The sequence below is a fragment of the Cetorhinus maximus genome, chromosome 21 (assembly GCF_964194155.1).
Source record: "Cetorhinus maximus chromosome 21, sCetMax3.hap1.1, whole genome shotgun sequence".
Classification (NCBI taxonomy): domain Eukaryota; kingdom Metazoa; phylum Chordata; class Chondrichthyes; order Lamniformes; family Cetorhinidae; genus Cetorhinus; species Cetorhinus maximus.
This window is the reverse complement of record NC_135899.1, coordinates 35,736,982-35,759,948: the sequence shown is the minus strand read 5'-3', so window position 1 is coordinate 35,759,948 and position 22,967 is coordinate 35,736,982. Positions and strand designations below refer to the sequence as shown.

At 45.1% G+C, this 22,967-nt stretch overlaps 2 protein-coding genes across 4 annotated transcripts in view; both read right to left on the bottom strand.

Annotated features, from left to right (window-relative positions):
* Positions 1–3,113: 3,113 nt before the first annotated feature.
* Positions 3,114–22,967, bottom strand: part of LOC144695267 (uncharacterized) — a 556,511-nt gene continuing 536,657 nt past the window's right edge. For all 3 annotated transcript variants that reach the window (XM_078566180.1, XM_078566182.1, XM_078566179.1), the window contains exon 3: positions 3,114–3,637. The gene's annotated coding sequence lies outside the window, so the exon portion shown is untranslated. The remainder of the gene's footprint in view (positions 3,638–22,967) is intronic.
* Positions 4,643–14,851, bottom strand: LOC144695169 (uncharacterized). The gene is given in 3 exon segments (XM_078566057.1): positions 4,643–5,929; positions 13,836–13,840; positions 13,874–14,851. Coding segments are annotated over 3 exon segments (1,731 nt in total). The 5' UTR covers positions 14,313–14,851.

Genomic DNA, 22,967 nt, shown 5'->3' with positions numbered 1-22,967 from the left:
ATGAGCATAGAGCTTGGATGGTTGCGGGTTAAATCTTCTCTTCAGGATAGTCCTGGGGTAATGAGCAGTTTTGGCAGAGGAAAGCAGGACCACCAGTGCTTGATGTGGTCCAGTCAGATCTGGGGATGGAGGCTACACCAGTTGTGTACCCGATACGTTCAAATCTTCAGTATTTGGACTTGAGAATAAGGAAAATTGACCAGGAAGGAAGAGAGAAAAGGTAATTTTGGGAACAATGGTGTCGAACGTGGATATGAGGGGGCAATTAAACCAGATTGACGGCTACAGAAGCATTGTGGTAAATGGAGGGTCAAAGGACAGAGAGCTGGGAATTAGAAAGCGCTGTCCAACTCACCTGGGGAAAGTGTGTCTTCCAGGGATGGAAACTCCTTGTTCGATGGACCCATGTGACCACTGGATCTCTGTAACCATTGGTGGGTTTGTATGATGGAAACGAGATTCATCCTGTGCCACTAAAGTTGTGTCATTTCTGACCATCGGAATTGGGAGCCAGACTAAAGCACAGGATTTTAAAGAAACTTCTGACTGTAGTATTCTGAGAGTTTCCCCTGATGTGAGTGTGTTAGTAAAGTGAGCCAGCTCTCAGGAGTGGGTCTGGGGTAGAATCAGACCCTGCTTTAGTTGATGTGAATTATAGACATATCCTCTTCAGGTGACGGGTGTTTGACTAATACTATGGGGAATGTTTGTACTCTCCTGACTGGGAGGATACTATCCTGAGAATGGTGAGGGAGTGGGGGTGAGTCTCTACAGACCTGAGTTCCCTCAGCCCATCATACCTCAATGTAATTATGGTGTGACATGTTCACCTTGCACTCTTCCAAGATTCATTTCATGTTCTGGGAATTATCTTGAGAAATTTGAAATGTTTTATGATTTTGTTTGATTCAAAGTTTGACGTAGGCTGAATATTGTGTTGTTGTTTGTCTGCTGGTTTATCTGTATGGATTCTGTATGGATTTATAACTGACATTAAATTAATAATTTTTTTTTTACTTAACCCAATTTACCTGATTTATCAGCATGGTGTGTTCTTATTCACAGAAACCACTCAGGAACCTGCAGTCAGAGTCCTGTACATATAATGGTCAATGTCACTGTGGGCTGGTATACTTTCTCCATCAATGAGTTTATAATTTCCAGTTCAGAGGAAGCAAAATGTTTCCCTAAGAAAGAAAGACTTGCAATTATGCATCAACTTTCATGAACACAGGCACTTTACAGCCAATGAAGTGCTTTTTGAACTGTAGTCACTTTTATAATGTAAGAAATGTGGCAGCCAATTTGCACACAGCAAGCTCCCACAAACAGCAATGTGCCAGTGATCAGGTAATCTGTTGTTGTGGCATTGATTGCAGGATCCATATTGGCCAGGACATCAGGGATAACCCCCCTGCTCTTCTCCAACGTAGTGTCATGGGATCTTTTACAGTCATTTGAGAGGGCTGCCAGGGCCTTGGTTTAACTCATCTGAAAGATGGTACCTCTGACAGTGGTCAGCCACTGACCGCAGTGGCACTCCCTCAGTACTGCACTGGAGTGTCAGCCTCAGTGCTCAAGTCTCTGGAGTGAGACTTGAACCCACAACCTTCTGACTCAGAGACGAGAATGCGAACTAAGCCACGGCTGATAGTAGCTTATAATATTTCTGTTTTATTATATTCAGTTTCTAAAGGGTTAAGTCCCAAGGCTGTGTAAATGCTTTCCCCCTGTAAACTGGCAGCCTGAAAGTTTGATTTGATTTAAAGTGGTAACTAGTTAGAGCTGCAGGTGTCAGTGTTGTCTTTGTGTTTGAGTTCCTAAAGCTGTGAAAGGTGGCAAAGCCCCTGGTGTCGGGAGAAGTGAAACTGATGGAGAAAAGTGGGTAGACTCCAGGAGTAAGGAACAATCTACAGACTCGGTACTGATAGAGGATTCCCACATCAAACGAAAAACCAAACACCCTAAATCCCACTGACTCAAACAGAGCACACTCCAGAACAACCATCTTCTTCTTGAGTTCTCTGCCCAAAGGCAGGTCTGACCTACATTGCCACGAGCTCTACCACAGGAATGGCAAAGAGGCAGATCTCAAATCCACCCCAGCCGGAACAGGGATTGAACCCCGTGGTGTTGGCATTGATCTGATCCACACCAGCCGTCCAGCCAACTGAGCCCACAGGCCTCCCAAGGAGTCTGGGTTGCTGTGGCAACATTCACATTTAAATGCATGTTGTAGTCTGGATAGTAATGGTCGAAGCTCCAATTTATTTCCATCACATTACTGACCAGGAATCACCCACCCGCCTTACCGCTTGCCATTGCCGTGTGTTGGAAGTATTTACAAGTTCATTTTCAACCTGTTTGGCCATGTTATGAACACACCTTCCTTGGCCATGAAGTCTTGGAGTGGGACTTGAACTCGGAGCTTCTGTCTCATGGGAGGGTCGCTACCCACTGGGCCTCAAGACCTCCATCCAATAGCTATTGACAGTCTGACAACCTTTGGTATTCCTGTGTGATATTGGTCTGCACTGCACCCTCCCACCACTAGATGCACTATAACTGGAGGACTGATCCCCATCATAAGCTGGGAAGGCACATTAGGCCAGGTGAAGGGTCAGGCTATGGGTGCAGCATCAGGTGAGGTGAAAGACCAACAGAGAGGTCTAGTGAGGAGCGAGGATCACTTTACAAATCACTTCCCCAATTACAAAGTCAATCTCTGAGTCACAGTCACTCCCACAGTCACAGCATGACAGCCCATGTCCTGCGCCACCCTCTCCCATGGTCTCCCCCGCTTTCCTGGCCTCCCTCTCTCACCTGGCCTTCCCATCCCGGCTTTGTCCCCTCTCTCCTGTGCCCCTCCATCAAGCAGTTGTAGCAAGTCCCCTTTCATGAAGGACAATATCTGGGCTTTGAGGACAATCTGAAAGTTTTCATGTTTTTATTTTGATGCTATTTAGCCAATTTCATTTATTTTTAATTCGGTTCTCTACATGGAGTTGTTGAGGTAAATATCAGAGATGCCTTAAAGGGGAAACTACAACTGAAGGAGAAAGGAACAGAAGAATATGCTGATAGAGTGAGATGAAGACATTTCACTGAAAACATTTTCAAAATTGAGAGTTTATAACTTCCATTACTCAAAATCAATGAATCATTCCTGTTATTTGATTATTATATGGATAAATCAAAAATATATTAATCAAAAATCATCAATTACATGGGTTGTTGATAACATAACTTATTAATTACATAACTCAATAAAGGCTTTTTCAAAGCTTTGAATTGATCTTAATACTGTGACACAACAACGCAGGATACAAAATGGCTGAAGAAGCCACGATCATTCATCTCAAAATGGCCTCCTTGACCGTGTGTTTTTAACTCAATCAAGATAATTGGCGTTAATGGATTTCTTTTAATAAAAGTTGAGCACTTGACTGAAAATCTTAATTCTCCCCAAAACTACATACGGAGGGGGAGAGCTAGGAGAGAATTACTCTCTCCTTACTGTGACCCTCCCTCCTGTACATGTGCTGATCCCACCACTGCACGTCATCGCTGCCTTGGATGCTGTGGGTCTTCCTCTACTGATCTGCTGTCAAACACATCCGAGGCTACTCATCTTATACTGATGTTGTCAGTTTGAAAGCCTCCGAGGATGAATAATGCTATTCCCACACTAGAAATCTCTGACAAACGTTTACTGGGGGAACTGAGACAGCAGCTGCAATGAGTGAGGTTTTATTCAGATGGGACAATGACAAGTTTAAATCCCCATCTGATCTGCTGCTCAAAGTCGCCCCTGTTTCACCGGTCAGTTTCCCAACCTTCAGGAAACTCATGTTACTCCAGAAATATTTGGAGCATTTTGAATTTTAAACAATGTTCCATGTGGTGTGTAAAATGGCAACTACCCTCAAACCTTTATTTACAAATGATGACATCTGCAGTCACAATAATATGGGAAGCCACAGTGTAAAAAGGGGTTTATCCAGACATCCCACTTTTCGTTTGCAAGATGTTCCACATAAATAGTCCATTAAGAAAATTAGCACACTTGCATAAGCAAATGCTTTGCTCTTTCTAATCTGTTCCAAATTTCTCTGTCCCTACACACACACACACACACACACATATAATCTTTAAAATTTTCAGGTCTTCACTTCCAAATGATATCCCTGCAAATGAAGTAACATCATTTGCAAACACTTTGGAGCAGATAGAAGCGATTTGAGAAAGATGCTTTGAAGTGGCTTGTGGTCAGACTCTACCATCACTTTCTCTCTCCCAAACAGGTACTTGTTGAAATGCTCACAAGCAAAGACAATAGCCAGGCTCTCTTTCTCAATCTATGTATAGCGTTGTTCAGTTTGTGTTAATGTTCTGGCTACAAACACAACTGGTTGTCCTTGCTGCATGAGGGTTGCTCCAAGTCCTGTTTCACTGGCATCTCACTGCAGGGTGACTTCATCATTGACATCATCGTACCTCAGCATTGGCATTGTTGTCACTAGTTGTTTGATGTGAGTGAAAGCTGCTTCTTGTTCTGTGACCCAATATCACTGAACATCCTTTGCAGTGAGATTGTGTAGACATTCACACTCTGATGACACTTCTTGTTCTGTGACCCATATCACTGAACATCCTTTGCAGTGAGATTGTGTAGACATTCACACTCTGATGACAGATTGGCAAGACCTTGTTTCCATGAAAATTTGTGAAATTTGTCAGACAGCTCACACGCTTTGCACGTGAATGGTTTCTCCCCTGTGTGAATGCGTTGGTGTGTGCGGAGACTCGATGACCGTGAGAATGATTTGTCACAAACCTCACATGTGAATGGCTTCTCCCCAGTGTGAATACGTTCGTGTGTGCGGAGGTGTGATGAATTTGAGAATGATTTGTAGCACACCTCGCATATGAATGGTTTCTCCCCTGTGTGAATGCGCTGGTGCCTGCAGAGCTCCGATGACCGTGAGAATGATTTGTCACAAACCTCACAGGTGAATGGCTTCTCCCCAGTGTGAATGCGCTCATGTGTGCGGAGGTACGATGAATTTGAGAATGATTTGTAGCACACCTCGCACATGAATGGTTTCTCCCCTGTGTGAATGCGCTGGTGCACACGGAGCTCCGTTGACTGGGAGAATGATCTATCACACACCTCACATGTGAATGGCTTCTCTCCTGTGTGAATGCGTTGGTGTACATGGAGGTTCGATGACAGTGAGAATGATTTGTCGCACACTTCGCAAGTGAATGGTTTCTCCCCTGTGTGAATACGTTGGTGTGCACGGAGATTTGATGCCTGTGAGAATGATTTGTCACAAACCTCACATGTGAAAGGTTTCTCCCCAGTGTGAATGCGTTGGTGTCCCTGGAAGGCTGATGAATCAGAGAACGATTTGTCACACATCTTGCATGTGAATGGTTTCTCGCCTGTGTGAATGCGTTGATGTACACGGAGATTTGATGCCCGCGAGAATGATTTGTCACAAACCTCACATGTGAATGGTTTCTCCCCAGTGTGAATGCGTTGGTGTCCTCGGAGGGCTGATGAATCTGAAAATGATTTGTCACACATCTTGCATGTGAATGGTTTCTCCCCTGTGTGAATGCGTTGGTGTCCTTGAAGGGTCTGGGACCGCGAGAATGATTTTTTGCACACCAAACATGTGAATGGTTTCTCCCCTGTGTGGACTGTCTGATGGAACAGGAGTTTCAATGACTGTGAGAATGATTTGTTACACACCTCACACTTGAACGATTTCTCCCCTGTGTGAATGCGTTGGTGTATGCAGAGGTTCAATGACTGTGCAAATGATTTGTCACACACCTTGCACATGAACAGCTTCTCTCCCGTGTGAATCTTCTGGTGTCTCAGAAGCTTGGAGGAATTGGTAAAAGTCGCCTCACACACCTCACACCTGAGGAGTTGCTTCCCCACGTGAATCCTCTGGTGTATCAGGAGACTCGAAGATGTCAGAAAAGCTTCATCACACATCTCACACTTAAACCGTTTCTCTTCCATGTGGCTGCTCTTGACGTAACAGCGGTTGTAAGAGGTGCACCTTGTGTGCTACGAGATCCTATGAGCCTGTGGAGTCCTCCTCTCACACCTCACACTTGAACAGCCTCTCACCTGTAGGAATGAGTCACTGGTTCATGAGGCTAAATGAATGATTGAAGCTCTCACCACACTTGGGAGTCCACTCACACTTCTTCCCAGCCTCACCCTGACCGATCACCCACAGCCGAACCTTTAGAAAGGTTGGTTCTGATGGAAGGTTCCACACCACTGACCAGTTTCAGATCTGATGATATGTCAAAGCTCCCCTGACCCGCCTGATGTCCAGATGATTGTTTCACTGTCCAACCTTCTCTGTGTTGAGCAATGCTGTGAAGGGACTGGATGTCTTCCCACAGTTGTGCAGTTATTCCTTGGGTGATGGTCAGGATCTACCTGTGGTGTCTATCCTTTCTGTATTCTCTGGTGTAGTACGGGGCAATCCTTCTGTAAAACAGGAAAAGGAAACATGATATCCTGCAACTCCCTCTCTTCCTTTGCTGAAGGGGCTGACTCCTCAGTTAGAAACTGTTCCACGGTGAGTGCCAGTCTGCTGTTCCCCTGTGTGGGGATCAGATACAAGTCCTTTCTTTTTCCTCACTTGACTGTCACACACCCTCTGTTTCCAGCAGGGACACTGGAGAGTGACCAGGACCAGACAATGTGGCTACTTTCTTTCCTCTGCCCAGACCCTCTATTCTGGGAAATTAGACACACTGCACTCGCTCAGACTGGACATCACAATTCCCAGTCACAGGGTCAAAACGATCAAATCCAAGCCCAGGATGTTGGGAAAGGCCGAGGCATTCAGATAAAATCATCAGAGAAGGCAATAAGAGGTGTTACAATAAATCTGTTGATAGGCACGGCAGCCAAATTGCTATGGTGCTGGATTAACAATCCAGAGATTGAGAGTTCAAATCCCACCTCGGAAAGTTACATAGAATTACAGTGCAGAAACAGGCCATTCAGCCCAGTTGGTCGATGCTGATGTTTACACTTCACACAAGCCTCCTCTCACCCCTCTTCTCCTCACCCTATCAGCATATCCTTCCGTTCCTTTCTCCCTCATGTATTTATCTAGTTTCCCGGTGTCTATGCTATTCACCTGAACCATTCCATGTTGCGAAACTGAATGTAATAAATTTTGGAATTTGTGTAATAGAAGCAAAATAAAACATGAGAACTTTCAGATTGTCCTCAAAGCCCAAATATTGTCCTTCAGGGAAGGGAACCTGCTACAACTGCCTGGTGAGGTCTACATGTGACTCCAGTCCAACACAACATGGTTGACTCTGAACTGCCCTCTGAAGTGGCCGAGCAAACAATGATAAACAATCACTACAAAGTCCAATAATAAGAGGAAAATCAGATAGATCTAGACAATCCTGGCATTGTGTCAAAATCAGATTAAGGTGATCTCAGCCCAGTGAAATCTGTAAAGTCTCCCTTACCAAGGTCTGAGGACAAGTCTCCAAGTGAGGAGAGCTGCCCCACAGACTGGTCAAGTAGCAGTGATACTCACTGAATCGTATCAATCTGGAAACATCCCAGACTCCTCCATCACCATCCCTGGGTATATCCCATCCCACTGGCAGGTGGGGAAGTCTCAATATTGACTCCATGGAGTCTCATGGCTTCAGGTCAAACAAGTTCAAGGAAAACTACCTCTCCCCTCCCAACTGATGAATGAGTACTTCACCACGTTAATCATCACTAGGGAAGTAGACTAAGGGCAGATTCCAAAACTGGGTATCCATGAGGTGCAGTGAGCCATCAGCAGCAGCAGGATTGTATTCCACCACAATCTCACAGCCCAGCACAGCCCTCATTCCATGATTAACATCAAACCAGTAGATAGACATGTCAGGAGCAGCATTGGCTCCCTCTCTGCCACTTGCCTCTCTGCTCATTGCCTCCTCTCTATCTGGACTGATATCAGGAACTACTCTCAACCCCACCCCCCAACCCATCCATGCAGGGAGGGGACTGCAGCCTGAAGGTGCATCATTCAATGCTCCTTGACACACTGAGTTTGAACTAGTGTGCAGCCATTCCTACCCTGTTCTGCTGCCAGTTATAGGTTATAGCCCGATCTCCCTTTACAATGAGTCTGCTCCTTCACTGGGAGACTGCTTCACAGCGAGGGTCAGTAGGATGGTGGACCATGAAGGAAACCATGCTGCTCCTACTGAACGCCTGCTCACTTTCTGACAGCTTATACAACAGCAATAGACAACAACATCTTGCATTTATATAGCACCTTTAACATTGTTCAAGTTCCCAAGGTGCTTTGCAAGACTGTGAATAATATTTGGGAGTTTGCTGTGCACATACTGTGCACCAGGTTTCCTAGGTTGAAACAGTGACTACACTCTTAACATGTAAAGTTTTAAAGTTGAAAAGAGCTTTGGGGCATCTGGTCTTCGTCAAAGGCTCTATATAAATGTAAGTCTCTTTTTTCTTTTCTGAGGAGGTTACAGAGATCGGGTTTTGGAGGGATTTAAAAAAACAGGAAACATCCAATTCCAAAGCACAGACAGAACTGACCATTCACAGTCCACAAGGTAATAACCAGCTCCCAACACACACACACTGAACTCAACAATAGGAAATCAGTAAGAATCCTCAGACACTCTGCACCTCCCAGATAATTATACCTCACCTTCTCATATTCAGTAATGAGCCATCAACAAAAGTCAGCCTGTAAATCAGAAGGGAAATGCTTCCAATAAACACACTCAATATCCAACACACAGCTCCAGGCAAACAGTTCAGCACAAAGCACCGAGTAAACAGCTCTCTCAGCTGGATGTTCTCACACAGCATAAGGGGCATTTCCACAGCTGATTCCCCACAGGATAGTCAGGCTGCCTGAAGATTAGTGTGGATATTATGTGATGTAATTATTATAAATTGTGTTCGTTCACTCACCATGTCCTGAGTTGGTTTTGAGTCCCTACAGGAAGTGAAGCAGCTGTGGAACAGGAAGGGGAGGGAATGGGCAGAGTGGGTGGGGCTCTCTGATTGACGTCTCTCACAGCCAATCCAAATATTTCTGGAGTAACATGAGTTTCCTGAAGCTTGGGAAACTGACCGGTGAAACGGAGGCGACTTTAAGCAGCAGATCAGGTGGGGATTTAAACTTGTCATTGTCCCATCTGAATAAAACCTCACTTATTCCAGCTGCTGTCTCAGTTCCCCTGGCAAACATTTGACAGAGATTTCTAGTGTGGGAATAGCATTCTTCATCCTCGGAGACTTTCAAACTGACAACATTAGTGTGGGATGTGTGGCCCCGGATGTGTTTGACAGAGATCAGAAAAGGAAGACCCACAGCATCCAAGGCTGCGATGATGTGCAGTGATTGTGCACAGGAGGGAGCGGGATAGGAAGGAGGGACATAGGAAAGAGGGTCACAATAGGAAGGTGTAAAACAGATGGACACAGGAGAGGCACAGGAAAGAGGGGGCACAGGAGAGAGGGCATAGGAAGGAGGAACAGAGAAGAGAGAGGAGACTAGATTGACTCTGTGACTGGGGTCGTGGCTGTGACTCGGAGATTGACACTGTGGCTCGGGGAGTGACATGTGGAGTGACTGTCACTCCACGCCAGACCTCTCTGCTGGTGTCTTGCCCCTCTCCTGTTATCGCCACTTTGTGCCTGATCCCTCACCCTGCTGTTCACCCTTCACCTCTTGCCTGGCCTCCCATTCCAAGATTTGGGAGGTGGCAACACATTCCAGGGCATTGGAGAGGAAAGGGAGGTTGGAGATGGGACAGTAGTTTGCAACGATGGAGGTATCAAAGGTTGGTTTTTGAGGAGAGGGCTAATAACAGCAGATTTAAAGGACAGAGGAACAACATCTGAACAAAGAGAATCGTGAACAATATCGACTAACCCGGGTCACTCGTGTACCCAGATCTGGATCAGCTGCCTTACTCACTCAGACGCACCTGTATTACTGACCTTAATGTCATCGGATGCCGTGTTTGGGAGCAGGATGAAGGCAAATAGGGGGGAGACAGTTCTCCAGACACAGCACATCTAGTGGTGGGAGGATACACTGCAGCCTTGCCAGCTTTAGCATGAGATAGTGCTCTAGATCCAGCGCATCTAGTGGTGGGAGGATACACTGCAGCCTTGCCAGCTTTAGCATGAGATAGTGCTCTAGATCCAGCGCATCTAGTGGTGGGAGGATACACTGCAGCCTTGCCAGCTTTAGCATGAGTTGGTGCTCTAGATATAGCACATCTAGTGGCGGGAGGATGCACTGCAGCCTCGCCAGCTTTAGCATGAGATGGTGCTCTAGATATAGCACATCTAGTGGTGGGAGGATGCACTGCAGCCTCGCCAGCTTTAGCATGAGATGGTGCTCTAGATATAGCACATCTAGTGGCGGGAGGATGCACTGCAGCCTCGCCAGCTTTAGCATGAGATGGTGCTCTAGATCCAGCGCATCTAGTGGTGGGAGGATGCACTGCAGCCTCGCCAGCTTTAGCATGAGGTAGTGCTCCAGGTACAGCGCATCTAGTGGTGGGAGGATGCACTCATCCTCCGCCATTTCCGCCAACTCCAGCATGATGCCACCAGCAAACACATCCTCCCTTCACTCCCCCTGGTGGCATTCCGTAGGTATCGTTCCCTCCGTGACACCCTGGTCCACTCCTCCATCACCCCCTACTCCTCAACCCCCTCCCACGGTATCTTCCCATGCAACCGCAAACCGCAGAAGATGCAACACCTGCCCCTTCTCTTCCCCTCTCCTCACCGTCCAAGGGCCCAAACACTCCTTTCAAGTGAAGCAGCATTTCACTTGCACTTCCCCCAATTTAGTCTACTGCATTCGTTGCTCCCAATGCGGTTTCCTCTACATTGGAGAGACCAAACGCAGACTGGATGACCGCTTTGCAGAACACCTTCGGTCTGTCCGCAAGCATGACTCAGACCTCCCTGTCGCTTGCCATTTCAACACACCACCCTGCCCACATGTCCGTACTTGGCTTGCTGCATTGTTCCAGTGAAGCTCAACGCAAACTGGAGGAACAGCACCTCATCTTCCGACTAGGCACTTTACAGCCTTCCGGACTGAATATTGAGTTCAACAATTTTAGATCTTGAACTCTCTCCTCCATCCCCACCCCCTTTCTGTTTATCCCCCTCCTTTTTGTTTTTTCCAATCATTTATATAGATTTTTCTTTTCCGACCTATTTCCATTATTTTTAAATGTATTTCCATCCATTATTTTATCTCTGCCTTTTAGCCTTTTTAGTATTCCTTCACCCCACCCCACCCCCACTAGGGCTATCTGTACCTTGTTTGTCCTGCTTTCTACCCTTAATTATCACATTCCTTTAGATAATATCACCACCTTCAACACCTCTTTGTCCTTTTGTCTGTGACATCTTTTGGTTATCTCCACCTATCACTGGCCCTTTACCTAGCTCTTCATGTCCCAACAACACCTCCCCTCCCAGCCTAAACCAACTTATATTTCACCCCTTTCCTATTTTTACTTAGTTCTGTTGAAGGGTCATGAGGACTCGAAACGTCAGCTGTGCTCTTCGCCACAGATCCTGCCAGACCTGCTGAGTTTTTACAGGTATTTTTGTTTTTGTTTTTGTTTTGCACTGCAGCCTCACCAGCTTTCTCTTGAGATAATCCTCCAGAGACAGCGTATCTAGTGGTGAGAGGAAGCACTGCTGACCAGTATTACTGAGAAATACATGGGATTTTCAGACAGTCAATGGTTGTTCTGGAGTGTGGCTCTATTTGAGTCAGTGGGACTTAGGATGTTTGGTTTGATGTGGGGATCCTCTATCAGGACCGAGTCTGTGTGTTGTTCCTCACTCCTGGACTCTGCCCACTTTTCTCAATCAGTTTCACTTCTCCTGACACCAGGGACTTTACCACCTTTCACAGCTTCAGGAACCCAGACACAAAGACAACACTGACGCCTGCAGCTCTAACTAGTTACCACTTTAAATCAAATCAAACTTTCAGGCTGCCAGTTTACAGGGGGAAAGGCATTCTGTACAGTAGCAGGGAAAATGTTGGAGTCTATTGTAATGGATGTGATGACTTGGAAAATATCAACAGAATGAGACAAAGTCTCAAAGTCTCATTTCAAAGATTTATGAAAGTGAAACATGCCTGACAAAGATACTGGAGTTTTTTTGAAGATGTAACTATCAGAATAGGTAAGGGAGAACTAGTGGATGTGGTGTATTTGGATTTTTTTGAAAACTTTTGATAAAGTCTCACATAAGAGGTTAGTGTGTAAAATTAAAGCACATGGGATTCGGGGTATTATATTAGCATGGATTGAGAATTGGTTAGCAGACAGGAAACAGAGAGTGGGAATAAATGGGTATTTTTCAGAGTAGCAGGTGATGACCAGTGAAGTACCACAGGGATCTGTGCTTGGTCCCCAGCCCTTCACAATATATATCAAGCTTGATGACGACACGAAACTTGGTGGGAATGTGAATGGTGAGGAGGGTGTTAAGAGGCTTCAAGGTGATTTTGAGAGGTTAGTGAGTGGGCAAATACATGGCAGATGCAATATAACATGGATAAGTATGAAGTTATCCACTTCAGTGGGAAAAACAGAATGGCAGAGTATTATTTAAATGATGATAGATTGGGAAATGTTGATGTACAAAGGGACCTGGGTGTCCTTGTACACCAGGCACTGAAAGCAAGCACGCAGGTGCAGCAAGCAGTTAAGAAAGCAAATGGTATGTTGGCCCTGTTATGGTACGGCAGGTGATCTGTACCAGGTGGGCCAAATCCACAAGGGAAACTTGGCTACGCTATCATTACGGTTTTGCAATTTGTATTTATTACGAGAAGGTTTGTGCACTGAATTCAGAAGTAATGAGTCCACTAACAACTTTAAAGATTTTAATAATTACATGTAAACATTTATTAACAAAAGAAAGAAATAAAACACATACAGAAGATTTCAATTACAGTTATTTAGTCTGAACAGTTTCCAAAATTCCTAATTAACCTGACTCCCAACTACACACCCACTTTAAGACAACAGTGCAAAATAAATTTTAAAGCTATAGCGGCAATCCAGCAAGGTTACCACAAGCACCCACTTGACAGTGGAATTCCAAAGGCTTTTAACACAGCTTTGGTTGCTGGAAAAGCAGACTTCTGAGAAGTGGCGAGAGGGTTTTCCCCAAGGCTGTTTCACATGGTGCACCTTTCGATCTCACACGTCCACACCCTCACAGCCTTCTATCCTTTTAATACATTTCTCGCTCTTTGATTTGTAAATCCCATTGTTCCCCTATGTCTTTCTAACTTACTTTTCTCAAACTATAAAAAGTTTCCATGTTGTCAATATGGCCTTTTGCTTTTGGGGAAAAATAAACGTAATAACCTCGCCCTATTTATCCTGTCAGTTGCAAAACTTTATCATGTTTCTTTTAAAATCTAACAACTTTTCCCCTTATCTAAATATGCAAATTTAATTCACACCCTATCTACTGACTTTATCCTAGCTCACTCATTAACATTTCAAATGCCTTTTTACACCTAACTCTTTTTATAAGTTAAACCTTCCAGTCTAATTGTCTTTAATTAAATCAGCCACACACACACACACACTTCCATAAGCCTACTTTACAATATCCCACAATAATATTATGAAAAATATGTTAGTTTCATGACAGCCTTCATTACGAGAGGAGTTGAGTACAGGAGCAAGGATGTCTTACTGTAGTTATAGGGCCTTGGTGAGACCACACCTGGAGTATTGTGTACAGTTTTGATCATCTCACATGTGAATGGTTTTTCCCCTGTGTGAATGTGTTGGTGTCTGCGGAGGTTCGCTGACAGTGAGAATGATTTGTCACAAACCTCACAGATGAACGGTTTCTGCCCTTTGTGAATGCGCTCATGTTTGTGGAAGATCGATAAATCCGGGAACGATTTGAGGCACACTTTGCACATGAATGGTTTCACTGTGTGAATGCGCTGGTGTCTGCGGAGGGTCGATAAATCTGAGAATGATTTGATACACACCTTGCATGTGAATGCTTTCTCCACTGTGTGACTCAACTAGTGCGATAGAAGATGGGAGGATTGGGTGAAAGCCTTCTCACAAACATCGCACCTGAAGGGCTTCTCCCCCATGTGAATCCTCTGGTGTATCAGGAGTCTTGTAGATGTCACAAAACCTTCATTACAAACCTCAAACTTGAATTGCTTCCCTTCCATGTGGCTGCCCTTGTGTTAACAGTTATACAACAGATTGCCTGTTCAGAGATCAGCCTGTGGAGTCCTACTCACACTTGAACAGCCTCTCACCTGTCGGAATGAATCAATGGTTCATGAGGTTCGATGAATGATTGAAGGTCTCACCACACTCGGAGCCACTCACACTTCTTCCCAGCCTCACCCTGACCGATCACCCACAGCCGAACCTTCAGAAAGGTTGGTTCTGATGGAAGGTTCCACACCACTGACCAGTTTCAGATCTGATGATATGTCAAAGCTCCCCTGACCTGACCGATTTCCAGATGATGGTTTCACTGCCCAACCTTCTCTGTGTTGAGCAATGCTGTGAAGGGACTGGATGTCTTCCCACAGTTGTGCATTTGTTCCTTGGGTGATGGTCAGGATCTATCTGCGGTGTCTATCCTCTCTGTATTCTCTGGTGTAGTTCGGTGCAATCCTTCTGTAAAACAGGAAAAGGAAACATGATTTCCTCCAACTCCCTCTCCTCCTTTGCTGAAGGGACTGACTCCTCAGTTAGAGACTGTTCCACAGTGGGTGTCAGTCTGCTATTCCCCCGTGTGGGGGATCAGATGTAAGTCCTTTCTTTTTCCTCACTTGACTGTCACACACACTCTGTTTCCAGCAGGGACACTGGATAGTGACCAGGAGCAGACAATGTGGCTACTTTCTTTCCTCCACCCAGCCCCCCATCTTCCCAGGAGCCATGTAGGCAATGGAAAAGACAGTCGGGTGGAGTGTGGGGCACTCGGGGACTTCAACTGCCCTAATATCAATTGGGATACAAACAGTGTGAAGGGCACAGAGGATCCAAAATTCTTGAACTGCATTCAAGAGAAGTTTTTTAGCCAACACGTAACAAGACCAATGAGAGGGGTGTAATTCCCGATTTAGTCTTAGGAAATGAAGCTGGATAAAGCAGCAGTGGGGGACTGTTTTGAAGATAGTGGCCAAAATAAAGATTGGGAACCATTATGGAAAAGGACAAAGATAGAACAGGAGTAAAAGTTCTAGATTGGAGGAAGACAAATTTTACAAAGCTGAGAGGTGAGCTGGTGAGAGTGGACTGGATACAGCTATTAGAAGGAAAATCTACGTCAAATCAGTGGGAGGCATTCAAAGGTGAGATTCTACAGGCACAGTACAGACATTTCCCACAAAGAATAAGAGCGGTACTGCCAAATCCAGAACCGCCTAGTTATCCAGAAGCATACAGGTCAAGATAAAGCAGATGCAGAAGATGTGGGCAGGGTTCTCATTGAGAGGGAGGGGGAGAATCCAGTTGTTGTGGTCCACGTTGGGGCAAATAACTTAGGTAAGACTAGGAAAGAGGACCTGTTTGGGGATTATCAGGAACTAGGAACTAAATTAAAGAACAGGTCCTCAAGGGTTATAATCTCCGGATTACTACCTGAGCCACGTGCAAATTGACATAGGGACGCAAGAATAAGGGAAGTAAACACGTGACTAAAGGAGTGGTGCGGGAAAGAGGGGTTCCATCTCGTGAGGCACTGGCATCAGTATTGGAACAGGAGGGATCTGTACCGTTGGAACAGTATGAACCAATCTGGGACCAATGTTCTAGCGAAAAGGGTAAATAGGGTGGTCAACAGACTTTAAACTGGAAAGTGGGAGGGAAGGGAAGGGTAAAACTCCAAGAAGTATGACTAATGGGAAACAAAGCAGCAGGTTAGCATGTGGGGGGGTGGGTTCAACTTCATGGAAAATTATGAAAAAACTGAAAAGAAAGGAGAGCCCAGGAGAGGCTATTAAAGTCTCCAGAACACAAAATAGGACAGAGTGTTTGGAAAGGGCTAGGAATCTAACTTCAAGCACATCAGATAAAGGGACGACAATGAGAAGGGACATGGGAAATGCAGGACTGAAGGTGTTGTATCTGAATGCACGCAGTATACGAAATAAGGTAAATGAGCTTGTGGCGCAGATTGAAATTAGCAGGTATGATGTTGTGGGCATCGCGGAGACATGGCTGCAAGGGGATCAGGACTGGGAGCTAAATATCCAAGGATATACATCCTATTGAAAAGATAGGCAGGTTGGCAGAGGGATTGGGGTTGCTTTGTCAGTAAGAAATGAAATTAAATCGATAGCAAGAAACAACGTAGGGTCAGATGATGTAGAATCTGTTTGGGTAGAGTTGAGGAACTGCAAAGGTGAAAAAACCATAATGGGAGTTATGTACAGGCCTCCGAACAGTAGTCAGGATGTGAGGCACAAGATACACCAGGAGATAGAAAAGGCGTGTAAGAAAGGAAGGGTTACAGTGATCATGGGGGATTTCAATTTGCAGGTAGACTGGGAAAATCAGGTTGGTAGTGGATCCCAAGAAAAGGAATTTGTAGAATGTCTACGAGATGGCTTTTTGGAGCAGCTTGTGGTGGAGCCCACTAGGGAACAGGCAATTCTAGATTTAGTGATGTGTAATGAGGCGGATTTGATAAGGGAGCTTAAGATGGAGGAACCCTTAGGAGGAAGTGACCATAATATGATAGAATTTACCCTGCAATTTGAGAGGAAAAAGCTGGAATCAGATGTAGCGGTATTACAGTTGTATAAAGGCAACTACAGAGGCATGAGGGAAGAGCTGGCCAGAATTGACTGGGAGATGAGCCAAGCAGGAAAGACAGTGGAACAGCAATGGCAGGAGTTTCTGGGAGTAATTTGGGAGACACAGCAAAAATTCATCCCTAGGAAGAAGACGCATACTAAAGGGAGAACGAGGCAACCATGGCTGACAAGAGAAGTCAGGGACAGCATAAAAGCTAAAGAGAAAGCATACAATGCGGCGAAGAGCAATGAGAAACCAGGGGATTGGGAAGCCTACAAAAACCAACAGAGGACAACTAAAAAAGAAATAAGGATGGAGAAGATTAAATAGGAGGGTAAACTAGCCAGTAATATAAAAAAGATTGCAAGAGTGTTTATTAGATATATAACGGGTAAGAGAGAGGCAAAAGTGGACACTGGGCCGCTGGAAAATGACGCTGGAGAAGTAGTAGTGGGGAACAAAGAAATGGCGGAGGAACTGAATAGGTACTTTGTGTCAGTCTTCACGGTGGAAGACACGAGTAACATCCCCAAAGTTCAAGAGAGTCGGGGGCAGAGGTGAGTATGATGGCCATTACCAAGGAGAAGGTGCTAGGAAAACTGAAAGGTCTGAAGGTGGATAAATCACCTGGACCAGATGGATTACACCCCAGAGTTCTGAAGGAGATAGCTGAAGAGATAGTGGAGGCGTTAGTTGTGATCTTTCAGGAATCACTGGAGTCAGGGAGGGTCCCAGAGGACTGGAAAATCGCTAATGTAACCCCCCTGTTTAAGAAGGGAGTGAGGCAAAAGACGGGAAATTATAGGCCGATTAGCCTGACCTCGGTCGTTGGTAAGATTTTAGAGTCCATTATTAAGGATGAGATTTCAGAATACTTGGAAGTGCATGGTAAAATAGGGCAAAGTCAGCATGGTTTCATCAAGGGGAGGTCATGCCTGACAAATTTGTTAGAATTCTTTGAGGAGGTAACGAGTAGGTTAGACAAAGGAGAGCTAATGGATGTTATCGACTTGGACTTCCAGAAGGCCTTTGACAAGGTGCCGCACAGGAGGCTGCTCAGTAAGATAAGAGCCCATGGTGTTAGAGGCAAGGTACTAGCATGGATAGAAGATTTGCTGTCTGGCAGGAGGCAGAGAGTGGGGATAAGGGGGTCCTTCTCAGGATGGCGGCCGGTGACTAGTGGAGTTCCGCAGGGGTCAGTGTTGGGACCACAACTTTTCACTTTATACATGAATGATCTAGATGAAGGAACTGAGGGCATCCTGGCTAAGTTTGCAGGTGATACAAAGGTAGGTGGAGGGACAGGTAGTATTGAGGAGGCGGGGAGGCTGCAGAAGGATTTGGACAGGTTAGGAGAATGGGCAAAGAAGTGGCAGATGGAATACAACATGGGGAAGTGTGAGGTCATGCACTTTGATAGGAAGAATAGAGGCATAGACTATTTTCTAAATGGGGAGAGAATTCAGAAATATGGAGTGCAAATGGACTTGGGAGTCCTAGTCCAGGATTCTCTTAAGGTTAACTTGCAGGTTGAGTCGGTAGTTAGGAATGCAATGTTGGCATTTATTTTGAGAGGACTAGAATATAAAAGCAGGGATGTGCTGCTGAGGCTTTATAAGGCTCTGGTCAGACCACATTTAGAATATTGTGAGCAATTTTGGGCCCCGTATCTCAGGAAGGATCATGGAGAGGGTCCAGAGGAGGTTCACGAGAACGATCCCAAGAATGAAAGGCTTAACTTATGAGGAACGTTTGAGGACTCTGAGTCTATACTCGATGGAGTTTAGAAGGATGAGGGGGGATCTGATTGAAACTTACAGAATACTTAAAGGCCTGGATAGAGTGGACATGGGGAAGATGTTTCCATTAGTAGGAGAGACTAGGACCCGAGGGCACAGCCTCAGAGTAAAGGGAAGACCTTTTAGAACAGAGATGAGGAGAAACTTCTTTAGCCAGAGAGTGGTGAATCTATGGAATTCATTGCCATAGAAGGCTATGGAGGTCAGGTCATTGAGTGTATTTTTAAGACCGAGACAGATAGGTTCTTGATTGGTAAGGGGATCAAAGATTACGGGGAGAAGGCGGGAAAATGGGGTTGAGAAACTTATCAGCCATGATTGAATGATGGAGCACACTCGATGGGCCGAATGGCCTAATTTCTGCTCCTATGTCTTATGGTCTTATGGCTTTGACACACACCTCAGACTTCCAATCAGTGTGAATGTGTCAGTGCTTCATGAGCAGTGAAGGCTCGATTGCGCACCTCAGGCTTGAATGGTTTCTCCCCTGGTGATTCACCAGGCCCGATAATTGTGCAAAGCCTTTATTACACACCTCACACTTGAAGGGTTTCTCCCCAATGTGAATGCGTTGGTGTTGCATGAGTGTTGATGACTGTCTGAAGATCAGTCGCACATGTCACACCCGAATGGTTTCTCCCTCGTGTGAATCATCTGATGTCTCAGGAAACTTGTAGACATCACAAAAGCTTTATCACACACCTCACACTTGAGTGGTTTCTCTCCGGTGTGAATGTGTCGGTGATTCGTGTGATTCGTGATGAGTGTGTGAAGGCTCAGCCACACACCACACACTTGAATGGTTTCTATTCCATATTGTTGTCCCTGTGTTAACTGTTGTACAACAGATGCACCTAATGTGTCACAAAATATTATGAGCCTGTAAAGGCCTCCTCACACTTGAACAGCCTCTCACCGGTAGGAATGAGTCAGTGGTTCATGAGGCTCGATGAATGATTGAAGCTCTCACCACACTTGGAGCCACTCACACTTCTTCCCAGCCTCACCCTGACCGATCGCCCACAGCTGAACCTTCGGAAAGGTTGGTTCTGATGGAAGGTTCCACACCACTGACCAGTTTTAGATCTGATGATATGTCAAAGCTCCCCTGACCCGACCGATTTCCAGGTGATGGTTTCACTGCCCAACCTTCTCTGTGTTGAGCAATGCTATGAAGGGACTGGATGTCTTCCCACAGTTGTGCATTTGTTCCTTGGGTGATGGTCAGGATCTATCTGTGGTGTTTATCCTCTCTGTATTCTCTGGTGTAGTACAGTGCAATCCTTCTGTAAAACAGGAAAAGGAAACGTGATTTCCTCCAACTCCCTCTCCTCCTTTGCTGAAGGGGCTGACTCCTCAGTTAGAGACTGTTCCACAGTGAGTGCCAGTCTGCTATTCCCCTGTGTGGGGGATCAGATGCAAGTCCTTTCTTTTTCCTCACTTGACTGTCACACACCCTCTGTTTCCAGCAGGGACACTGGATAGTGACCAGGAGCAGACAACGTGGCTACTTTCTTTCCTCCACCCAGACCCCCGTCTTCTCAGGCACTGTGAGGACAATGGAAAAGACAGTCGGGCGGAGTGTAAAACGGGCTATTAATTCACTGTGAGCTCGAGTCGTGCTGGAGAAGACCAGTTTTATCCTTTGATTATTTATTTAACATAAAAAGCACTCAAGAGAAATGTTAATTCAATCGAGATTTTGAAATTTCACCTCTTGTTTTCCAAAATTATTTGAAGAAAACACGCTGGGCAGGAAGTGCTAGAAGCTAAGGAAAATATTGCTTCAGTGTAGCTGATTGAAGGGTTCTGGTTTATCCTGGGAAATTAGATACACTGCACTCGCTCAGACTGCACATCCCAAATTCAGCTATCAGTCACAGCACTGGGCAAAACTATCAAATCCAAGCCCAGACTTTTGGAAAAGGCCAAGGCCTTCAGGTAAAATCTTTAAAGAAGGCATTAAAATACACTTCAATAAAGGTGTCTCCAGGTGTGGCAGCCAAATTGCTCTGGTGCTGGATTAACAATCCAGAGATTGAGAGTTCAAATCCAACCACGGAAAGTTACATACATAGAATTACAGTGCAGAAACAGGCCATTCGGCCCAGTTAGTCCACGCTGGTGTTTATGCTTCACACAAGCCTCTTCTCACCCTCTTCATCTCACCCTATCAGCATCTCCTTCTGTTCCTTTCTCCCTCATGTACTTATCTAATTTCTCCTTAAAGATATCTTTGCTATTCACCTCAACCACTCCATGTTGTGAAACTGAATTTAATAAATTTTGGAATTTGTGGAATAAAATCAAAATAAAAACTTGAAAACTTTCAGATTGTCCGAAAAACCCAAATATTTTCCTTCAGGGAAGGGTACCTGCTACAACTGCCTGGTCTGGTCTACATGTGACTCCAGTCCCACACAACATGGTTGACTCTGAACTGCCCTCTGAAGTGGCCAAGCAAACAATGATAAACAATCGCTACAAAGTCCAATAATAAGAGGAAAATCAGGTACATCTGGACAATCCTGGCATTGTGTCAGAATAAGATTAAGGTGATCTCAGCCCAGTGAAATCTGTAAAGTCTCTCTTACCAAGGTCTGAGGACAAGTACCCAAGTGAGGAGAGCTGCCCCACAGACTGGTCAAGTAGCAGTGGTACTGACTGAATCGTATCAATCTGGAAACATCCCAGACTCCTCCGTCACCATCCCTGGGCATATCCCATCCCACTGGCAGGTGGGGAAGTCTCAATATTGACTCCATGGAGTCTCATGGCTTCAGGTCAAACAAATTCAAGGAAAACTGCCAATTAATGAATGAGTACTTCACCATGTTAATCATCACTAGGGAAGTAGACTAAGGGCAGATCCCAAAACTGGGTATCCATGAGGTGCAGTGAGCCATCAGTAGGATTGTATTCCACCACAATCTCACAGCCCAGCACAGCTCATTACATAATTATCATCAAACCAGTAGATGCATGTCAGGAGCACCATTGGGTATAGTTTAGAGTCCACGTTTGAACCGAGTGAAGGTTATTATTGAATCTGCATCCACCGCCCTATCAGACAGTGCATTCCAAATCCTAAGCACATGATGTGCGGATAAGGTTTTCTTCAAGTCGCCTTTGATTCTTTGGCCAATCATCTTATATTTGTAACCTCTAGTTATCGACCCTTCTGCCAATGGTAACAGTTTGTCTTTATTTACTGTGTCTAAATTCTTCATGAATTTAAACATCTCTAACAAATCTCCTCTTAGCCTTAGATAAAACAAAAATACTGCAGATGCTGGAAATCTGAAACAAAAACAAAAAATGCTGGGAAAACTGAGCAGGTCTGAAAGCATCTGTGGAGAGAGAAACAGAGTTAACATTTCGAGTCTGTCTGACCCTCTTTCAAAGCTGAAGAGAAGTGGAAAGGTGATGAAATTTGTACTGTTTAAGGGGGGGTGGAGCAGGTGGAGCTGGATAGAAGGACAGCAATAGGTAGGGACAAAGGAGAGATGAACTAAAGGGCGAAGGGTGTGTTGATGTTGGTGGTAAGGGCTAAAAAAAAGGTGCTGATAGTGGCGTAAAGGTAAGAAAGCAGAATAGCAGAACAAGGGTAACATTGAGCCCTTGTTCTGCTATTCTGCTTTCTTACCTTTACGCCACTATCAGCACCTTTTTTTAGCCCTTACCACCACCATCAACACTCCCTTTGCCCTTTAGTTCATAACATCTTTGTCAATCTCTCCTTTTCCCCCTTCTATCCAGCTTCACCTGCTTCACCCCCCTTAAACAGTACAAATTTCATCACCTTTCCACTTCTCTTCAGCTTTGAAGAAGGGCCATATGGACTCGAAGCGTTAACTCTATTTCTCTCTCCGTAGATGCTGCTGGGCCTGCTGAGTTTTTCCAGTATTTTCTGTTTTTGTTCCTCTTAGCCTTCTCTGCTCTAAGGGAAACAATCCCAGCTTCTCCGGTCTATCCACGTAACTGTAATCCCTCAATCCTGGAACCATTCTAGTAAATTTCTTCTGTACCTTCTCCAAAATTCTTCATTGAACATACCCCAGACCACCTCAGCCTCTCTCTAACAGACAGACTGAACAGACAGTCTTAATCAGCAAGACGCAGTCTACAAACCAAGCAGCTGTTTTCAGTTACACAAGACAGCTGAATGATCAGGAAACAGTACAAAGCAGTGCATCATACATTTCTCTAGAGGTGTCAGCTGTGGCTCAGTTCATAGCACCCTCGCCTTTGAATCAGAAGGTTGTGGGT